The following is a 23,148-nucleotide window of genomic DNA, read 5'->3' as shown; positions in this document are numbered from 1 at the left end:
TACAGAAGTACTGAGCCAACGATGGCACACATTAGGCTTGTGGCAAGTGTCTAGCTTGAATCAGATACTCATTGTGTGAACGCCTGTTAAGGCAATGAACAGATGAATGAACATTAATATTGGAACAATACCACTGAAGCTTCTTTAGAAAAGCCATGAATCTACCTGCATCAGACCCACAAAATACTGGCAGTATCAGGCCCACAACATTTAGACATGGATGATGGAGGGCACAAAAGAGGACATCAAAATAGAAGAGGGACTGGCTGGAAAGAAGATGGGTCTTAGTGGATGGGAAGTATGTGTGTGTGGGGAGAAAAAGAAAATAATAGGAGATTGTGATCAAAATACATCATATACATGTCTGAAAACTGTCAATAAAAAGCTTAAAAAGCCAGGCATGATGATGTACACTTTTTTTTTTCTCTTCGAGGTAAGGTCTTGCTCTAGCTCAGGCTGACCTGGAATTCACTATGTAGTCTCAGGGTGGCCTTGAACTCATGGCGATCCTCCTACCTCAGCCTTCCGCGTGCTGGGATTAAAGGCGTGTGCCATGCCCAGCTCGGTGGTGCACCTTTAAGCCCAGCACTCAGAAGGCTGAGGTAGGAGGACTGTGAGGGTCTGAAGCCAGCCTGTGCTATGCAGAGTTCCAGGTCAGTCTGGACAAGAATGAGACTCTGCCTAGGAAAAAAAAAATTTTTTTCTTAAAGCATGGAATACACCTAAGCTGCCACCTGGTGGAGGACCCGCAATTTTCCTTCATGATGGCTAAGATTGGTTGGTAAGAGACACCATCTGACATCTAAAGGGCATACTGCTTTAAGTGGGGAAAAGATCAAAATTCAAAGTACTTAATATGCTTCCACTTTATATATATTTCCACTTTATATATTTATAAAGTAAAAAACTGTAGGCTGGAGAGATGACTTAGTGGTTAATGTTAAGGTGCATGCCTGCGAATCCTAAGGACCCAGGTTTGATTCTCCAGGTCCCACATAAGTCAGAGGCACATGGTGGCATATGCATCTAGAGTTGTTTACAGTGGCTAGAGGTCCTGGTGTGCCATTCTCTCGCTCCTCTCTGTCACAATAAGTAAATAAATAAATAAAAATAAATCTTAAAAAATTTGTGAGACCAGAATAAACAAAAGGCATGACAACACTGGGCGTGGTGTTGCACGACTTTTATCCCAGCCCTCGGGAGGCAGGAGGAGGATCGCCATGAGTTCGAGGCCACCCTGAGACTACAGAGTTAATTCCAGGTCAGCCTGGACTAGAATGAGACCCTACCTCGAACCCCACCCCAAAAGGCATGACATATTGTGCATCTGTTGTTGTGAGAAGGATCTTGCTCCACCCGTCTCATCACATACACTGAATATGCATAATTTGAAGGTTCAGTGATTTGACATCTCTAACTCAGCACTCCTTCCATCACTGTTAGTTTGGATACTCCACCATCACATTAACATGATGTTCTACTGGTTTCTCAAAAACCACAGTGCATGATTCCCAAAGTCCTTGAAAAACTCTACAGCTTCAGCTTTCTGGACTACATGTTTTGACCTTGCTCAGAATTAAGAGTATTGAGTTAATACTGGCTGATGTTATAAATATCTTTAAATGGTTTCTGTATTTAATCATCCAGGTTTAAGATTAAATACCACTTTTTCTAGAAATGTCTTTTAAAAAAATTATTTGACAGACAGAGGGAAGAGGGGGGAAGAAAGAACAGGTACACCCACTGGGGCCTTCAGCCACTGCAAACAAATTCCAGACATGTGTGTCACCTTGTGTATCTGGCTTACATGGGTCCTGGAGAATTGAACCTGGGTCCTTTGGCTTTGCAGGCAAGTGCCTTAACCATTAAGCCAACTCTCCAGCCCTAGAAATGCCTTTTCTATCAAACATATATCCAAGCTTATTCTATTTATTTATTTATTTATTTATTTATTTATTTATTTATTTGAGAGCGACAGACACAGAGACAGACAGATAGAGGGAGAGAGGGAGAATGGGCGCGCCAGGGCTTCCAGCCTCTGCAAACAAACTCCAGACGCGTGTGCCCCCTTGTGCATCTGGCTAACATGGGACATGGGGAACCGAGCCTCGAACCGGGGTCCTTAGGCTTCACAGGCAAGCGCTTAACCGCTAAGCCATCTCTCCAGCCCCCAAGCTTATTCTTTATAGTTTGTCATGCATATTTTGAAATTTTATATATACACACACACACACACACACACACATATATAAATTACATAATTTTTTTTTTTTCCAAGGTAAGGTCTCACTCTAGCTCAGGCTGACCTGGAATTCACTCTGTGAATAGACTGTAAATTCTACCAGGCAGGGTCATTTGTGCTTTGCTCACATCTGCTTATCTGGCAACTAACACAGTAATGGCATATAAAATAAGCTCAAATAGTATTTTTTGAGTATGTAGATTCTCCCTGTAATCATGGTCACAACAAGCCTTACAAAAGACCTAATTGTCCCTCCTGTTCTTTCCTCAACTTATTAGGTAAGCCCAGGCTTAAGAGTCCCAAGGAATTAGATTATAGCTGAGATTTTAGGGTAGCAAATGTTTCCAATTAAAGAGACTAAGAAATGCAATAAGCAGTTTTGTGTCACTTTATTTTTTTAAAAACTTTTTATTTATTTATTTGAGGGGGGAGGGGAAGAGGCAGAGAGAGAGAGAATGGGCATACTAGGGCCTCTAGCCACTGCAAACAAACCCCAGATGCATGCATCACCTTGTGCATCTGTCTCAGTGGGTCCTGGAAAATTGTACCTGGGTCCTTTGACTTTGCAGGCAAGTGCTTTAACTGCTAAGCCGTCACTTCAGCCCCTAACACCTTAAACACAACACAACAGAACCCAACACACACACTTACTATATCAACTCTGGGAAGAAAATGATACTTCAGCTATCATAATAAGTAACTTTGCCCAAAGTATTAGAACTGTCAAGTATTAAGCCCCCAAATCAGGGCTCATGTCATTTTATTAGACCACAGCATCATTGGACTCTACAATTACCCATTCTTTAGGCTTTTTCCACCTCATCTTCAATTAAAGATATTTTTATTCAAATTTTATTGAAAAAGAAGAGGAACTTAAGAAGAGTTTTCATTGGTATCAATTAAAACATTTTATTAAATATTAGAACATTTATAAACATTTAATATATACTAGGACAGTGATTGAAGAGCTTAAATACAATCTTATTTCCTTTTTTTGATGTGTGTTTTCTGAGGTAGGGTCTCACTCTAGCTCAGGCTGACCTGGAATTCACTACGTAGTCTCAGGATGGCCTGGAACTCAGGGTGAACCTCCTACCTCTGCCTCCCGAATGCTGAGATTAAAGGTGTGCACCACCATGCCTGGCTTAAAAAATTTTTTTTCACTTACTTTTAAAATTAAAGATATACTAAACATGAGTTTTTTGACTCCCCCAATGAAAGATTTCAATTAAGAAAACCCACTTCATTAAATCAATTCATATCTTGAAAGGAAGTATTTTCTATAAAGTTTAGGAAAATGCTGAGAATATGAGGGGTACATACTGTAGTTTAAGTGACAAGGGAAAGAACAGCCAGTGTTTTATTTTTAGCTGCTGGTTGTTTTTCAAAAGTGAAGCAGGGACATGATCTACTGATGTGACAAGGCCGAGTGAAGCACTGTCTCATCTTGCTTAGTCTGAAAGGGCCTTTGAGACCATCTAGCTCAATGTCTTCCTTCCTTCTCTTTGGAGACGAGGCTGTCCAGCTCAAGTGCTCCTCCTTCCTCTGTGCCAGCTTCCAGAGCGGCTGGGACCACATGTCAGCTACTTACTTTGTTCTCAACTGAGGTAATGGATTTGAAAAGTCCACTTGGTATAAGTATCTCGTTTTGGGGGAGTTTCTCTCTTCATGACATGTCTTTGGCTTTCTAGGGTGAGCATGATCATTTCTATCTTCATCTGTTGTATCTTATGACACAAAAACTATCAAAATCCACAATTCTGAAACTCTATCACCCAGACATGTGTGTGTGTATTCACGTGCAGTACCTCTGCCTTAAAACAATCTTTTAGTTACAAAAGACATGAATGAGTAAATCTTGGAAAAGGGATAACATCTTTGATATTGTCAACTCCCAAGATGCACTGTAAGTAACGTTCAAATCCCATCCCAAAGCCTCCATGTGGCACAGATCCAAACTGACGAAGGTCCAGATACCTGTTTTTAAAAACAGAAAATCATCACCTATAAACACTGTATGAGCTCAGATGTTGTGATTACAATTTTATATTTCAAAAGTATTTTGTAATCATTTGTTATTGTCTATGTCATTATGGAAGAACAGACCAGTCTTTTCCCTCCAGAGATGATGGAAATGGAGAAGGTTAAGGGGCCTATCTGCTGAAGGTCATCTGGACAAGCAGCAGTAGATCCTGTTGTGCATTTGTGGGCTTTACTCATTCGATTCTTTTTCTTTCTAAGTTACTTATGCATTCATGTGCAGAAAACTTGTCTAATGAGACTAGAGATTTTATGCTACCTTTGCTAGTTTTCATAAAAGTATGTTTTTCTTCTATTTCTTAGTAGGATCATTATAACTTTTTCCAACTTACTCAAATAATATTTTTTAGTACACAGAGATGAATAAAGAATTTTATGTGATAAATTACAAAGAGAAATTTCCCTTCATTAAACTGTATGCTAATCAGGGGCAGGGATTGGTTTCAACCTCTTACTTCCAGGGAATGCTTTAGAGTAGGTGCATTTCTTTTTTTTTTTTAAACTCACTCTAGCTCAGGCTGACCTAGATTCACTATGTAGTCTCAGAGTAGTCTTGAACTCTTAGTGATCCTACCACCTCTGCCTCCCAAGTGCTGGGATTACAGGTGTGCACCACTACACCCAGCTGAGCAGGCGCTTATTGTATGAAACAATTGCTTGAAGGGCAGACAAACATCTGCAAGAGTGAAGGGTTGGGGAGAAGGCTCAGGGGTTAAGGTGCTTGCTTTCAGAGCCTGTTGGCCTGGGTTTAATTCCCTAGTAACCACACGAAGCTAGTTGGGCATTGGTGTGCAGTGGCAACAGACCCTAGTGTGCGTGTACACATACATGTACGTTCGTAAGTAGTAAAATAATTAAAAATAAAAAGGGTAGAAGAAACTTCTAGCTCTCTGTTTCATGTCCAGTGAAGATGACATCATATTTCTGGCATGGGAGATAGCTTCCAGTGCCCACCAAGCACATTCTGTTACCACTTAAAGACACATGGGCCACCAAAATGATCTGGCTGTGATTAAAACTCAGACTCTGATAAACCAGCACAGAATAAAGTTATGGTTATTTTAGGAAGAAAATGCAGACTCTACAAATCTGTTAAATACAAATATTTTCATTATATTACTTGTTTGGGAAATTCTTGCATCATATATATGAATTAAAGTTAAGTTTACAGTTTGTTTTTTTTTTCCCCCGAGGCAGGGTCTCATTGTAGTTCAGACTGACCTGAAATTCACTATGTTGTCTCAGGATGGCCTTCAACTTTTGGCGATCCTTCTACCTCTGCTTCCCAAGTGCTGGGATTAAAGGCGTGCACCACCACACCCAGATCTACAGTTTCTTAAAATGATTTGTAAAATTAGCTCCATACTAAGACTTTAGCACCAAGCTGGTAGCCATTTGGCTCTTCAAGCATAAAGACCACCTTTCATCTATCTCCTTACTGTTAGGAGTAATACATGGATGCGTTGATATTTTAAGGCGTCAAGATTAAGTACCCATCTTTCTAAAACAAAAGATGAATTACAACTGGATGAGCTGTAACCATGTGTGAAGTCAATATAACAGGCCTTATTCAGTATAAACTCACAGATTAATAATAACTGCAAGCGATAACGAGAGAAATAATCTTCAGCAATTCAAGTATTTGATAGCTGAAATTCACTTTAAATTTACAAGGCATGGGAATAGGATATACTTTTAGTTTTTGACAAAAGGAGATGAAGGCATACCAAAGCACTTGAAATAAACACCTGCAGAACAAACTGGCTGCAGAACAAGTGCAGGACTAAACTTCTGACGTCTCTCAATTTTTCATGCACCGGTGACAAAACACAGACATGCAGCCATTACGGAATTCAACAGAATGATTAAACTTATTACATTTTGCCTGACTTTGCTTTTATAGATGAAAAAAAGTTTTCTAACACTGTGTGTGTGTGTGTGTGTGTGTGTGTGTGTGTGTGTGTGTGTGTGTATGTATGTATGGTTGTTTGTTTGTTTTTGGACACAATGTCTCATGTAGCATAGGCTGGCCTTGAATTCTGATTCTCTTGTGTCTATTTCTCAAGTGCTGGGATTTCAGGTATGTAAATCCACCACACCTAGCTTTACTTGTGTACTTTTTTTTTTTTTTTTACTTGTGTACTTTTGGTACACATGTATCAGGCACACAGCAAATTGAGATTTCTGGAACTGCTTTCAGATTTTATTTGTATGAGTCAAGAAGAAATAGGGAGCGAGTACCTGCTTAGACATCTGGCTACTCACAGGATAGAGTTCAAGAAGAGTTCACAAACTTGGTATCTAAAGTACCTCTTGAGGGAGAAACAGGAGCAAGGTACTTTTCTCCCCCTAGGTAGTGAGCTAGGGGAGGTCCCAAAGAGGGAACCAAAGGACATGTCACCCCGGGGCTTCAGCAGAACTGGAATTCAGCTCTGATCCAGTCTCATCCCTCAGAGACAGCTTCCTCTTCTCAGGCGTATGGGCCTCTTCCTGAGCCAGCCCCTTCGGTTCAGACCAATCAGCTCTTTCTCTCACAATGCACCTGAGCCTGGAGTGAAGCCCACCAGAATAGAATGTAAATAGACTCTTGGCTGGCATCTCTTCTGATGCCCAGGTCTCCAGGTCTCTGCTCTGGGGGGAGAGGACCCTGACTACCTGACCTAGTCGCTTCTTTTATAGTGTGAGAAGAGGCTCACATCCTTTCACTGCACTTCCCATGCGGGTGTGCGCGTGCTTCTTTAAGCTCGGGCCCTTCTCCAGTTTCCCTGGAAAGCTTCCTGCACTGGCTTTACCTCCTCCTGCCTTCTGCTTGGTAGGAGCTCTGTGTACTTCTTTCTTTTCCTTCTCTTAGTCTAATAAAGTCTCTCTAAACTTTACCCTCTGGTCTGTGGATTTCAATTCTTTCATAAGATAAGAATCTGAAGATACCCCAAATTAGTGGGGCACTGTCATATATTGGTGTACTGATGAGGAACCTCAAAACTCCCATTACAGTCTCACATTTTTTTTAAAAAAATATCTATTTGCAAACATAGGGATATAGAAGAGAGACAGAAAGAATGGGTGTGCCAGGGCCTTCAGCCACTGCAAATGAACTCCAGATGCATGTGCCATTTTGTGCATCTGGCTTTATGTGTGTATTGGGGAACTGAACTCAGGTTGTTAGGCTTTGCAGGCAAGTGCCTTAACCGCTGAGCAATCTCTCCAGACCTTTAGCTCACTATTAATAGTTTCTTTCTTTCTTAAATTTTTTTTGTTATTTTTATTTATTTATTTGAGAGTGATAAAGATTTTTTAAAAAAATTTTTGTTATTTATTTCTTTTCTTTTTTTTTTTTTCTCTCTCTTTTTTGAGATAGGGTCTCACTCTAGTCTAGGCTGGCCTGAAATTCACTATGTAGTCTCAGGGTGGCCTCGAACTCATGGTGATCCTCCTTCCACTGCCTCCCAAGTGCTGGGATTAAAGGCGTGCACCACCACGCCTGGCCCAATTCTAGCATTATTGAAATGTAACTCCTTCATTACCAAAGGCAAAGTATAATTTGTCCCCCCTGCTCCTGAAGCCAGTAACAGGCCCAATGGATATTTTATCAAGATCCTAAAGCAGCACTGTTAATAGAAAAAGAAGTAAGTAACCTGGATTTACAAGTACTTGAAGAAAAGGTCTGTGGAAATAAAGTCAGAGCTGTGGAGAAATGAATGTGTGACTGAAGACAGGTGGTCGTCCCTAAGAAGCCATTTATGCAGTTCTTGGAGATATTAGGGCACCATTGATTCTGGCCTGGGCCACTGTTGGATAGCAATTTCCTCCAAAACGAAACACTTCATCCTGGAGGGAGGCACCGTAGGAAGTTCCAAAATCAAACAGGCTGTTAAGACTCAGAAAGTTCTGAATGAACAGGAAGCTCTTAAAGACAAGTTAAGTTTAGGATATAAACAACTCACAAGTCTTAGGAAGCTCCTGAGACATACAAGATTCACAAGGCCCCACTCCAAGGTTATATAAGGAGTAAGACCGTGAGAGAAGAGACTCTCTCCTACCAGCTAAGATGCCTGCAAATCATGTAGGTGCAGCTGCCTTTGAGTCATCCAGGCTCCTGTAAATAACCCCAATAAGCTCACTGCTTTACTAATAAGCTAGAATTGGGTGGAACAATTTTTCTGGACTATTGTCAGTACCTTATAGGAGGTGAAGATTCACATCTCCCCAGGAAAAGTTAACAGAACAGCTATACAGTGAGACACTGTCTCAACAAACAAGAGCACAAAGGTTAAGGCTTAAAGACGACTTCTCAGTTCTTTCCTATGGAGTTTAAGTTTACCTTCAGGCTCAGAGGGGTAATAAAAAGGACATAATAATTGTACCTACCTCTCAAGTGTGAAGATTGCATGAAATAGCAGACATAAAAATGGTAACATTGTTTTCTAACACATACAAAGTAACAACTAAAAGGTAACCATTATTTTTACTATTTTTCACATAGTCAAAGGGCGTAAGCAATCTTTTGAGTTCCCAGTTCAGCTCTTAACACTTTTTCACAGGGACATGGGCAGACCAAGGAGTGCGTTCTTACCATTGGTAGTCGTCTTTAAGTCCTAATCTGGAAAAGGAAAATGATGAAATTCTTTTAGGCAATGACAGTGAGATAAAGTGCATTTATTCTGGGCTGTATGCAGTGAGAACTTCATAAAGAAATACACACAAAACCTGCACCCTCCAACAATATGTAATACACTGAGGAGGTAAAATTCAGAAGTAACTCATAGCCCAAAATACTATGAAGTAAATGGTGTAGACATCAAATATTATAGAATAAAAACAGGACCCCAGGAAGGGATTTATATGACATAAACTTACTGTCCAGTGATTGAAGAAAGGACAAGTATCAATTAAGGTGCCTGGGAGGCACACACAGACAACAGACACAACTTTCATTTTACCACACTCCAAACAAGAGTATTGATTCTGCTTTTATAATAAGGTTGCAATTTGGCTCTTTCTAATTTGAGAAAAGTGAAGGACATTTTAAGCTCTTGGTTGTCATTATAATTAACCTCAGCCCTCAAAAAGTGATGAGGGCTATGAAAATTCCACTACAGAGAATACAAAGACTAGGAACACACAACTACTACACTAGGAAAGGAAAATTTGGACACTACCAAATATTAGGTAAACATTTAATGTTATGAGGAAAGGTTTCCTGGAGAAAGGAACCAAGCAAAGAAAACAGACCAATTCATCTTTCAACAGATGAGATTTCTTGCCATGTGTGATTTTTATGGTGATTAAAAACAATAATAATGAAAACTCAGAAAATGCTCAAATTCTTTCCATCTAAGGAGTTGGACCTTCACTTCAATTGCCCAGTTGGACAGGACTGCCTAACACTGCAGTGGTAGTAAGGAGGTGTCTTCTAACTGGAGGAGGGAGTCTTCCTAGACACGCTTTTGGAGCCTAACCCAATGGAGCAGCTCAGAAGACTGGGATTACAACATTAAATTACACCAGAGATTTGCTGGGATCTTAAAATGCACAAACTCTTAAGGCATTTCTCCATTAGGAAAATAGTTAATTGTAAATAATTAGCTTGCAATAGTTAATTTAACAATACTTGCAAATAGTTAATTTAACAGAATTTTCAAAATACGACCTTTCCAGGTTAGATGAAACCCAGGACTGTCTGGAAGGGGATTAATATAGGCATGGGACACTTCATTTCTTTTAACTGTCTAGTGAAGCAGAAGTGAAAATCATGGAAAACGGAGGCTTATAACCTTGGTTAGTGCAGGAGTCTTCGTGGCTGGCTGGCAGGGCATGCACCACGTAGGAGTGGTAGTTCAATTAGAAACATGACTCCCTACTTCCCAGCTCCGAAAGATTTCCTATGTATCTCTGCATTCATTTTTCAGGTCCCAAAAAACAAGGTTAAATTGTTTTTCTTTTCTTTTCTTTTCTTTCCTTTCTTTTTCTTTTCTTTTTTTTTCTTTCTGGTTTTTCAAGGTAGGGCCCTACTCACTCTAGCCCAGGCTGACCTGGAATTCACTATATAGTCTCAGGATGGCCTCGAACTCATAGCAATCCTCCTACTTCTGCCTCCCAAGTGATGGAATTAAAGGTGTGTGCCACCACACCCAGCTAAGTTATTTATTTGAACTAAATAAAACAGCTAAATCAAGACTTATACACTGTAGCAAACCCAGGGAAGGGAAATCTATTTCTTCTAACTGCTAGCTTAGATGAATTTTGTGCTAATGTCTTCACCCTTTTCCTGGTTCAATCTGTCTTTATGTCCCAATGGGGGCTTGCCATTCATAAATGAGAGTACATAAAAAAGAACACAGGCCAGAAAAAAATACAGGACAAGCTTTCAGTGAGGTAGGACTCTCTTGCTTTTTTATTAACTTGTTTTACTTTTCTTAAAAAAAATTTTTTTTTTGAGGTAGAGTCTCACTCTAGCACGGGCTGACCTGGGACTGACTCTAGCTCCAGGTTGGCCTCAAACTCACTGTGATCCTCTTACCTCAGCCTCCCAAGTGCTGGCATTAAAGGTCTGTGCCATTATGGCTGGCCATTCTTTTTTTTTTTTTTTTTAATTTTTATTAACATTTTCCATGATTATAAAATATATCCCATGGTAATTCCCTCCCTCCCCACCCCCACACTTTCCCGTTTGAAATTCCATTCTCAATCATATTACCTCCCCATTACAATCATTGTAATTACATATATACAATATCAACCTATTAAGTATCCTCCTCCCTTCCTTTCTCCACCCTTTATGTCTCCTGTTCAACTTACTGATGGCTGGCCATTCTTAATTCTGAGACAAGGTCTTGCTACTTAATTCTGACTATCTTAGAACGTCCTATGCATATTAGCCTGGGCTCAACTTGTGGTGATTCTCTGGTTGCTGCTTTTTGAGTGCCACCAGGTTTCCCTGGCTTTTTGCCTCATTTTTTTTGAGCAGGCTCAAACCCTCAGTGATCCTCTTACCTCAGCCTATGAGCCATCATACGCAGCTGTGCCTTTTGCTTTTTGTGAGACAGGGTCTACCTGTAGCTCAGGCTGGCCTAGCCCTTGTACAACCTCCTGACTCAGCCTCCTGCTGGGATTACTGGTATTTATCACTACACCTGGCTATAGTTTTTGTCCTTTTTTTTTTTTTTTTTGGTCTTTTGAGGCAGGGTCTCACTATAGGCTAGGCTGACCTGGAATTCACTATGTCGTCTCAGGGTGGCCTTGAAGCCACAGTGATCCTCCTACCTCTGCCTCCCCAAGTGCTGGGATTAAAGGTGTGTGCCACCAGGCCGGGCCCTATCTTAGTCTTTTTTAAAGAAATGACCTGCTCCCAGAGGTTGAAAACACTCTGATCAAGGTCACATGGGACCTGACATCCAGGTTTGTTAGGCGTGAGGAGGCCCAAGTGATTTTTCTATCACTCTGTTGGGAGGACCCCTGAGTACCTCCATCCCAGTTCCTGAATTGTGTTTCTTTTAGGTTTGAACAATACCTGTCCAGTCGCTGCTCTAAGACATGGTAGCGTTCCTCCCTCAGGCTGCCTCCAAAGAGCTCTCCAACTCCAGGAACGAGAAGGTCAACAGCAGCAACCTAAAGAGGAAACCAACTGAAGCAGCACTGTCTTTCCCAGGATTTCCATAGCAGTCAGCTTAGCTAGCAAATGGGACATTTCTTTTTCTTTTCTTTTCTTTTTTTTTTTTTTAGCAACAATTTAAAAATTAGCTGTTATCTATTCTCATTCACTTTAGTTGTCCACATTCCCTGTTTCATTATCAAATGCTTAATATTATCTTTATAATAATGCTATACAAATTACAGGTAGAATTTCTTCTCTCCTTATATCATTTATGTAATTATAAAAATGTGTTTTTCTTATAACTGATTAGCTAATTAAACATTTAACTTTCCTGGCCTGGAGAGATAGCTTAGCAGTTAAGGTTAAAGCCCTTGCCTGGGCTGGAGAGATGGCTTAGCGGTTAAGCGTTTGCCTGTGAAGCCTAAGGACCCCGGTTCGAGGCTCGGTTCCCCAGGTCCCACGTTAGCCAGATGCACAAGGGGGCGCACGCGTCTGGAGTTCGTTTGCAGAGGCTGGAAGCCCTGGCGCGCCCATTCTCTCTCTCCCTCTATCTGTCTTTCTCTCTGTGTCTGTCGCTCTCAAATAAATAAATAAAAAAAAATTAAAAAAAAAAAAAGCCCTTGCCTGAGAAGCCTAAGGACCCAGGTTCAACTCCCCAGAGCCCAGACTGCAGTGGTTGGAGGCCCGGCCACAACAATTCTCCCTCCCTCTCTCTCTCTCTCTCTTATTTAAAAAAAAGATTTAGCTCTCTGAGTAAGTGAGGGTGGAAGGTGGAAGGTGGGGATACTCTATCCTGCAGAGGTAGAAAAAGCTTAGCCCTAAAACCATAAGCTGTTGCTGGTAAATACCAGTTGTCAGAATAGGGCTCCCCCTGCTGCCCAACAGTGGGTCAAGAAGGCCCATGAAGTCCCAAAACAATGTAGGTCATTGCCAAAGCACTTGGTTTCTCATAATATCTAAATGGGAAGTCCATATTGCTGAAGATACCACAGGCTACTTTTGAAGGACACTGAGAGATCATGCTGCAACTGAGCTGGAAGTCTGCTGGTTAGTTCTCATAGTGCTGGAAAGGTGCATGTTAAAGGTCATCAATAGCACAAACAAGAAATGGATTCTATAAGCTACAAAATCAACCAGGCAGGCAAGGTGAACACTATAGTGCAACAGTGGCACACAGTTGTGGAGGTAACCAACTGCTCTGATTGGATAAGAGGTTCACTCAGTGGGAAGGAATTCACACCTGCTCAGAAGCTAAGTCAGAAGACTATGGTTTGGAAGGCCATAGGCCCTAAAAGGAAGTGTCCACTGTTCTTTGGCTACAAAGAGAAGTTACGCCCATCAAAATGTCTTCTAAATGTCTGTTTTTTCTTTAATTTTATTTTTTAAAAATTCTTTTATTTATGAGAGAAAGAGGCAGACACACAGAGAGAATGGGCGCATCAGGGCATTCAGCCACTGCAAACAAACTCCAGAAACATGTGCCACCATGTGCAGCTGGCTTACATGGGTCCTAGGGAATCAAACTTAGGTCCTTTTGGCTTTGCAGGCTAGCACCTTAACTGCTAAGCCATTCCTCTAGCCCTGTTCTTTTTTTTTTTTTTTTAAATATTTTATTTATTTAGTTGCAAGGAGAGAGAGGGAGAAAGAGAGAGAGAGAGAGAGAAAGAATGAAGAATATGAATGGGAATGAATAGGCATTCTAGGGCTTCTTGCTATTGCAAATGAATTCCAGATGATGCATGCACTAGCTTTGTGCATCTGTCTTCTGAGTACTGAAGAATTGAACCTGAAACACCAGGCTTTGTGGGAAAGTCCCTTTAGCCATCAAGCCATCTCCCCAGCCCTAAATGTTAATGTTTATACCCTCTGACCCATGCTGCTGTCAGTCTTAGCTAGAGAATCTGTTTTTTACAGACAGCAGCAAATACCAGGGAGACCCAAGACTGATCAGTACAAGAAAGGAAGCCAACCGCCTAGTATTAGAGGAATCATCTCTAACACATTTGCCAGGTCCCAGAAAGTATTACAGAGCAAGTGGTAGATAAATGAGTGTAGCTCTTATTGCTGACATGAGCCCCTCCTCCAGGGAGATGTGGTAGACACCAAGGAAACCCAAAACTCATCAGAGCAGAAAATCAGGCCGTTGAGAGCTTAACACTTATAACATGGCCTCCATGGCTCAGGGAGCATTGCAGAAGAGGGGTTGAGAGAATTTAAGAGGCATAGGGGCAGGAAGAAATGTTCTGAGGCACTGTCTTCCTCACACAGACTGACTGTTGCTTTTACACCCAACAGTGAATATCGACAGCTTCACTGAGGAAGGCTCTCAGTGGAATGGAGGGTAGGGGGAATGGAAACATCAGAATATAATCTGATGGGAGTATGACCAACATGCATTGTGTTTATATAATAAAATCTCAATTAGATGTGCTTTCATTAGACATGAAGATCAAAGGAAAATTTTGAAAGCCATGGCTATTGCCAAGAATAAAATGGGGGGAGGAGGAGCACAAAGAGAGGAGACTTCAGATGAATTCCTACAGATTGGGTGTACAGATGGGACTGAGAGCAGTATGAGCATAAGTGAAGATGTGTGTACTAGACAAGATTTGTGACAAGTATTCTGACTCAATTATGTTTTAGGGAAAAAAAGGCTTAACAGCTATTTGGCAGAGACTTATAGCTGAACGCCAATGCAGAAGGAGAGAAAGGAACTAGGGCTAGATGATTCTTCTACATTCCTTTACTTCCATAATGCCACTAACCACATATTTATATGTATAAGGTACTAGTTTTCTTTGACTAGCATTAGGGAACTAAATTAATATAAAAAACATAGTATAGCTCAAAAACATGCTACACATAAACTTCATTTTCATAAAGCTCACAAAATAACACCTGATACATATTACATCCATGAGGGGGAAACATTCTAGAATCTTGGAATTCCCTCTCAAAATAACAACAAAAAGGATATACTGAAAAGCCAGGCGTGGTGGCACATACCTTTAATCCCAGCACTTAGAGGAGGCAGAGGTAGGAGGACTGCCGTGAGTTTGAGTCCACCCTAAGACTACAGAGTGAATTCCACGTCAGCACGAGCTAGAATGAGACCCTACCTGGAACCGCCCTCCCCCTCAAAAAAAAGGTCATACTAGGTGTGGTGGTTTGATTCAAGTGTCCCCGGTAAGCATATGTTCTGAATGCTAGGTCCCCAACTGGGGGTAATTTGGGAATTGGAGCCTCCTGGAGGCAGTAAGCTATTGGGAGAAAGCTTATGGGTGTTACAGCCAGCTTCCCGGTTGTTTCTCACACACTCTTGTCCACCTGATGTTAGCTGGGAGCTGTTGTCTACCCTCTGCTCATGCTGTCATTTCCCCAGGATCTGCAAGCCAAAATAAACCCTTTCCTTCCACAAGCTGCTCTTGGTTGGGTGTTTTCTGAAAGCAACATGAGCCTCACTGCAACACTGGGTCTTAGATATATAGTTACCTGGGTATTGGATCCATAAGGAAACGAGGGATTACCGAGGGCCGGGGAGGTGACCCAGTGGGGAAGGCTCCTACCACGCAGATATGAGGATGTGCCCTCACATGAAAGTTAGGCAGCTGGAGGGCACCTCAGATTAACTGGCTAGCTACCCTCCAGAGAGAGAGACTGTCACATTGCACACATGTATGCTTACCACACACACACATGCAAAAATGAGAGAACATTCTATATTTCTCTTTGTTTGATTTTTGAGGTAGGGTTTCACTCTAGTTCAGGCTGACCTGGAATTCAACTATGTAGTCTTAGGGTGGCCTCGAAGTCATGGTGGTCCTCCTATCTCTGCCTCCCGAGTGCTGGGATTAAAGGAGTGCACCACCACGGCTGGCTTTCTCTCTTTAGTTTTTACAAAATATTTTACTTATTATTTGAGAGTGAGGCAGAGAGCGGGGTGCAGGGGGTGGGAAGGGAGGGAGAGAGGGAGGGAGGGAGAATATGAATGAATAAGGGTGCACCAGGACCTCTAGCTACTACCAACTAACTCCAGACACATGCGCCACCTTGTTCATTTGGCTTTATGTGGGTACTGGGGAATCGAACTGGCAAGCACCATAACTGTTAAGCCATCTCTCTAGCCCTCTCTTTAGTTTTGTTAATTATCTATAATACTTATGAGTAAAATAGGAATATCTCAAACAAAATGGTACTAATAATTTCACCAAGAATCAATTTTTTTTGTTACTTTATTTGAAAGCGTCAGGCAGAGAGAGAGAGAGAGAGAGAGAGAGAAAGAGAGAGAGAGAGAGAGAGGGAGGGAGGGAGGGGGGAGAAAAGGAGGTAGGGAGGGAGGGAGGGAGGGAGAGAGGGAGAATGGGTGCACCAGGGCCTCCAGCCACTGTAAAGAACTCCAAACGTGTGCACCCCCTGTGTATCGGGCTAATGTGGGCCCTGGAGAATCGAGCCTCAAACCACAATCCTTAGGCTTCACAGGCAAGTGCTTAACCGCTAAGCCATCTCTCCATCCCAACATCAAGAATTTAATAACTATTTTAAGTTGAACATTAAAACAACTATAGTCTATATCCATGTGAAAAGTCCTAAGAGTCTAAAAATAAATTTGTAGAAAATAGCCAGAAGTATGTTTTCTCCTCAACTGTGATATCTTATCAAGCCAGGTATTGGTGGCATATACCTGTTACCAGCAGTACCAGTACTCAAGAGGCTGATGCATGAATGTGGTGAGTTTAAGGCCATATTAGCCTATATAGTGAGACCTTTCCATAGCAATCCACACAATATCATCATTTATTTAACTGCTTTCCTTTTTTTGAGGTAGGGCCTCACTTTCTAACCCAGGCTGACCTGGATCTGTAGTCCTAGGCTAGTCTCAAACCTACAGCAATTCTTCTACTTCTGCTTCCCGACTACTGGGATCAAAAGCACGCACCACTACACTGGAAACTGCTTTCCTTTTTTTAGATACTTTTCTTCCTTTTGATAGAGTCCACATATTTTAGGTTAGCATCAAACTTACTATGTAGTTGAGGATGCCCTTTAAATCTTTTTAAAAATATATTTTATTATTTGTTAGAGAGACAAACAGACAGACGGGGGAGGGGTGGGTACACCAGGGCCTCCTGCTACTATAGACAAACTCCAGCTGCAGGCCCCATTTTGTGTATCTGGCTTTACGTGGGTACTGGGAAATCAAACCTGGGTCATAAGGCCTTGCAAGGAAGCTCTTTCAATCACTGGGCCATCTTTCTAACCTGGCCTTGAACTTTTTTTTGGTTTTCGAGGTAGGGTCTCACTCTAGCCCAAGCTGACCTGGAATTCACTATGGAGTCTCAGGGTAGCCTTGAACTCACGACGATCCTCCTACCTCTGCCTCCCGAGTGCTGGGATTAAAGGCATGTGCCACCACGCCTGGCTTTGAACTCTTTTTTTTTTTTTAAACTATTTATTTATTTACTTGCAAGTACAGAGAGAGAGAGACAGAGACAGAGAGACAGAGAGGAGTGACAGAGAATAAATGAATGAATGAGTGGGTGTTGCAGGGCCTCTAGCCACGGCAAATGAACTCCAGATGCATGTGTCACTTTGTGCATCTGGCTTTATGTGGGTACTGGGCAATCGAATCCAGGTCATTAGGCTTTGTAGGCAAGTGCCTTAACCACTGAGTCATCTCTCTAGCCCTCAACCTTGAACTCTCCATCTGCGTCTACCTCTCAAGGATGAGCACTATGAAAGGAGGGCGCAGTGTGTGACAGACAGGCTCAATGCCAAAGAGTTACATCCCCAGTCTTCCTTTACTTAGGTCTTTATGTTTGTATACATTGACTTCTTTTTATTTTCTCAAAAAGAAAGCTTTATCTTTTTTATTTTTGTTGCGTGGTGAGGATTGAACAGGGCCTTGTGTATTACTCAGCATGTACTCTAAGCTATATTCCTGGCCCTACAGTGAAGATATTTCTTTAATTTCTAGAGTTTCTACATGCCTTATATGATAAGCTCTGTTTATTAATCAAAGAAGGTAAATCTCAAGACAGTGCAACATCATTTTAAAGTTTCTTATTTTGGTCAGGGGAAGAAAACAATATGAAATATTTATGTAAGAGAATAGATAAACCAGTACTCTCAGACACTTCATATAATCTCCCCCCCACCCCGGAAGTGGGGGTCTCCCTCTAGCCCAGGCTGACCTGGAATTCACTATGTAGTGTCACAGTAGCCTCAAACTCGTAGTGATCCTCCTATCTCTGCCTCCCAAATGTTGAGATTAAAGGTGTGCGCCACCACGGCCAGCCTCTATACAATCTTTACTGATCAGCGAGTTAGCAACAGATAACTGAGAATCTTAAAAATGCAATATTCTTAGAATCAGCAACAGCAGTTCTAGGAACTGGTCCTAACAAAATAATCAGAGATACAAAAGAAGACTAACACATGGGATTTTTTAAAATTAATTAATTAATTTATTTGAGAGCGATAGACACAGAGAGAAAGACAGATAGCGGGAGAGAGAGAGAATGGGTGCGCCAGGGCTTCCAGCCTCTGCAAACGAACTCCAGATGCGTGTGCCCCCTTGTGCATCTGGCTAACGTGGGACCTGGGGAACTGAGCCTCGAACCGGGGTCCTTAGGCTTCACAGGCAAGCGCTTAACCACTAAGCCATCTCTCCAGCCCACACATGGGATTTTTTAATGCAGCATTAGTACAACAACAAAAACTCAAGTGGAGATTAATAGGCGACTACTAGAAAAAGACTAACATGAACACAATGTGATTATGAATCACATTCTGTTGTGATAGGAATATGGATTTCCTTTTCTCCTCTTATTTGCTTAATTTTCTACAATGCAGACATGTTACATACAGTGGCATGCTACTTTAGTTTATATTTCATATATATGTATTGTTTTTCCAGGTAGGGTCTTGCTCTCTAGCCCAGGCTGACCTGCAACTCAGTATGTAGTCTCAGGTTAGCCTTGTACTCACAGTGATTCTCCTACCTCAGCCTCCCAAGTGCTGGGATTAAAGATGTGCCACCACACCCAGCAGAGAGAAAAAGGATGCAGCAAGGCCTCCTGCTACTACAAATGACTCCCTAGTTGCATGTGCCACTTTGTGCATTTGGCTTTATGTGGGTACTAGGAAATCAAACTTGGGTTGTTAGGGTTTATGTGCAAACGCCTTAACCGCTGAGCCACCCTTCTAGCCCATGAGTATTCATTTTTTTTCTCTTTTATCTTTTTTTTTAAATTTTTTTTAAGTTTTTTTAAATTTTTATTAACATTTTCCATGATTATAAAATATATCCCATGGTAATTCCCTCCCTCCCCATGAGTATTCTTTTTTTTTTTTTTTTTTTTTTTTGGTTTTTCGAGGTAGGGTCTCACTCTGGTCCAGGCTGACCTGGAATTAACTCTGTAGTCTCAGGGTGGCCTCGAACTCTCAGCGATCCTCCTACCTCTGCCTCCCGAGTGCTGGGATTAAAGGCGTGCGCCACCACGCCCGGCATGAGTATTCATTTTTAAGGCTTCCTGACAATCTGTATTACTTTGTGCCAGGGCCTCTGGGATCTTAGCACTTTTCACAAGACTAAATTATGATAATTTTTATATTAGTTTTTATAAGTGCTATTTTTAGAGAAGCATAAAAAATTCACATTTGTCTTTGATTGCAAACTTCCTTTATTTTAATTAATATTTCAGTTTACTGGAGACTTTGCTGTATAACCACAGTGACATTATATTTTCTGTGGTTTTTTTTTTTTTTTGGTTTTTCAAGGTAGGTCTCACTAGCCTAGGCTAACCTGAAATTCACCATGGAGTCTTGGGCTGGCCTTGAACACATGCAATCCTCCTACCTCTGCCTCTTAAATGCTGGCTTATACCTTTAATCCCACCTCAACATTGGTAACATTTTTGGTCAAATAATTCTTGCCTTAAAAGGCCTGAGGTATGCATTGTGGGATTTTTTTTTTCCAGTGCCAGGGTCTCCATGCACCTTACCACTAAGCTGTTAACGCCCAGCCCACAGCATGGATGTTACCAGCACAACTGACCACTAGATACCAGTTGAATCTTAGGTAGGCATGACTTTTCAGTGTCTCCAGACATTGCTAAATGTCCTGTGAGGGCTAGGAAGAAAAGACCATAATAATTCCTGATTAAGAACTACTAGTTTATAACAATGAACTTTCTTTTGTTTTTATTTCAGAGAGAGTGAATAAGAGTGAGAGCGAGAATGAGAGAGACAGAAAAAGAGAGAGAGAGAGAGAGAAGTGGGGGAGAGAATGGGTGCACCAGGGCCTCCAGCCACTGCAAATGAACTCCAGATAGATGCACCCCCTTGTGCATGTGGCTTATGTGGGTATTGGGGAATTGAACCTGGGTCCCCATGCTTCGCTGGCAAGCACCATACCTGCTAAGCCATCTCTCTAGTCCCCCCCCCCTTTAAAAACAGGATCTCGGGCTGGAGAGATGGCTTAGCGGTTAAGCGCTTGCCTGTGAAGCCTAAGGACCCCGGTTCAAGGCTCAGTTCCCCAGGTCCCACGTTAGCCAGATGCACAAGGGGGTGCACGCGTCTGGAGTTTGTTTGCAGAGGCTGGAAGCCCTGGCGCGCCCATTCTCTCTCTCTCTCCCTCTATCTGTCTTTCTCCCTGTGTCTGTCGCTCTCAAATAAATAAATTAAAAAAAAACAAACAAACCAGGATCTCATGTAGCCCAGGCTGGCCTTGAATTCATGAAGTAGCAAATGATGGCTTCTGGAACTACAGACAAGCAATCCCCATTTTCAGTTATATGCAGTGCTGGGCACTGAATCCAGGGCCTATTACTTGTAGGCACTGGACCAACTAAGTTATATCCCCAGATCATTTTTTCCTTTTCTGACTTATGTTATGTCCATCCTGCTCTAAAGGTGATAGAACAAACTCATTTTGAAATTTGAGGACAAACAAAAAAGAGCACAGAAGGCAAAAGCATTTGTGCAGATGTACAAATGTCTTTTCTGGTCAAATTATTCGGCCATTGTAAGTCACATGACTCAACTCATGTCCATGGACAGGAAAGTCTGGTCCTCTCTGAGGGAGCAGCAGAAACTGCAGAGCAGAACAGCTTACCACACCAGGTAGCACAAAAGGCTGGCAGGGAAGTATAATCTCTGAGGGGAAATGGAAATTGTATTGCAGAGTAACACTGTATTGCTCCTACCTCATCCACTTAGACTCTCACTTCTATAGTACCAACAAACTCCTCATTACTATTAGAATTAAGGCTAGGCTAGTAGCACTCTTTATTTTCTTCCATCATGCCACAAGAAAAATAAAGTCCTGTGAATAATCATAAATCACTATTATAGTCTCTATCACAAGTACTGACATCAATTGACCATGAATGGTCCTTCCAGTCAATTCCAGTGTGCCACCTGCAAAGGTGACTCAGAAACTGGACTACTGTCACCACCTCTTTTCTGCAGTCAGCTGCGGCATGCCTGGCTTTTCAAATAGGTTAGGACATGTCTTAAGACCCTTGAAGGAACACATGGTCTTTGACCCTGGGGAATGAAGCTGTAAGTTTTTGAAATTTTCGTTTATGAATTATCTGTATCTCTTAATTAGATGGCCCAAAACATACTCATGTGTTCCTGTTGACGGGTTTCATCATAACAATTTCAACAACAAACATGGTAAGTAATGATGGCACCGGGATCCCCATAGTAATCCTTATGTTGGTCTTTTTCTTGGAATCTTATTAAATCACAGCCAAAAGCCAGCCAATGGCTTTGAATTTTTTAATATCCTTCTGAATTAATAATCACCATCATTCTAAGAGAAAAGCACGTAGGAGCAGAAGTTACACACAGTGGCTATAGCTATGCAGGTCTGGTGGTTACTGGGAGTAATGAGGTGTAAGGAATAGCAACCAGTACCAAACTGCTCACTATAGATCCCCCAGCTGCAGAGTAAAATGTCTCAATTCAAAGTTGACCAAATTTAAGCCCTTTAACTGCAAATAGGTTAAGTTTCTACACATCTTTGCTCTGCTGCCCTTTCATTCTGCTCATGGTCCACTGGAGGCCATGGGTGATTTTCTTGTACATTTTTCTAACTCTCCTCGCTTAAGCAAAACCTGGTTCACTTTGGGCACATCCTCTAGACTCAGAATGCTTTCTGGCACATCTTCCTCCACTGGGTACAAGTTTTTATTCTGCTTAAGTCACACAGCTGCAGTGGCATGCTGTCTAGAAATAGTTCATGCTGGTATTCAAGCTGAGCAAACTCTGGTTTCTATTTATGATGCTCCCTTCTAACCTGGCTCTTTGATTCCCATCAATGTACTGAAAAGAAAACAACTTGAATTAAAAAAAAATAGGCTAGATAGGAATAAAGCCTTTGATACATAACCTTTTCTTTACTAAGTTCTGAGAAAGAAAAACAGTTTAATGTCCTTTCTTTTGCGCCCGAAAACAAGGAACAAAAGAGCCCTGCACATGCTTGTCAGAAGATGCAGAGGGGCTTGCAGGCCACAGTGACTGAAGACGACTTAGCGGCATAACGCTGAGTCAATTCCACTATGTCTGCTGGCTCAGAGAGGCAGCTTTACAGCTTGCAAAGATATTAATGGCTTCAAAGGAATGGAATTCTCACCTTGCCTTAAAATACACCCCCCCACACACTTTCCTTCAGAGCCAAAGTAATCACCACATTTCTTTCTTCCTTAGGTAGCTCTAAATTGTAAGCAAGCTAGTAGAGTATCATCAGCCGGGAGCCACACAAAGGCTTATACATTAGTTTCTCCTTCGGGAGGGAGGAAAACATTTCTGTATTCAAATTAACCAACCAGCCTTATCCTAACTGCTGCCCAACAGGCCAGAACCGATCAGGCTCTTTCTTAAGATAGAAATCCCTCTGTTCCACAGTCCTCTTTGGCCACCCTTTTTCTGGGACCTCACTCTACTGCCAGGAGCTTTTAAAAAATATATATTTTTTAAATTTGCAAGGAGAAATAGAGAGAGGGGGGCGGGAATATGAGTAGGTGCACCAGGGCCTCCTGCTACTGCAAATAAATTCCAAAAGCATGTGCCACTTTGTGTTTTATGTAGGCATTGAGGAAGTGAATTCAGGCTTTGCAAGCAAGTGCCTTACTCCACGAGCCATCTCTCCAGATCTGCAGCCAACTTTTTCCTTTCACTTCTCAATAAGCCCTGCTTGCTCACTTACCCTGCCCATGTTCATCACTCTGAATTCCCGAGATAAGGAGCTCTGACCCAGAAAATT

General features: G+C 41.7%; 1 protein-coding gene across 1 annotated transcript in view; it reads right to left on the bottom strand.

The window, feature by feature from the left end:
• Positions 1 to 3,125: 3,125 nt before the first annotated feature.
• The window catches only part of Nars2 (asparaginyl-tRNA synthetase 2, mitochondrial), a 107,448-nt gene continuing 87,425 nt past the window's right edge, over positions 3,126 to 23,148 (bottom strand). Inside the window, exons 8-10 of the mRNA XM_045146528.1 lie at positions 11,793 to 11,890; positions 8,856 to 8,882; positions 3,126 to 4,219 (exon numbers count right to left, since the gene is read on the bottom strand). Of these exons, the coding sequence (XP_045002463.1) occupies positions 4,075 to 4,219; positions 8,856 to 8,882; positions 11,793 to 11,890 (270 nt within the window). The 3' untranslated portion in view covers positions 3,126 to 4,074. The remainder of the gene's footprint in view (positions 4,220 to 8,855; positions 8,883 to 11,792; positions 11,891 to 23,148) is intronic.

Source organism: Jaculus jaculus, chromosome 3 (assembly GCF_020740685.1).
Source record: "Jaculus jaculus isolate mJacJac1 chromosome 3, mJacJac1.mat.Y.cur, whole genome shotgun sequence".
Lineage (NCBI taxonomy): Eukaryota > Metazoa > Chordata > Mammalia > Rodentia > Dipodidae > Jaculus > Jaculus jaculus.
Note: the sequence above shows the minus strand (reverse complement) of the source record. Positions and strands in the feature narration are given on the sequence as shown.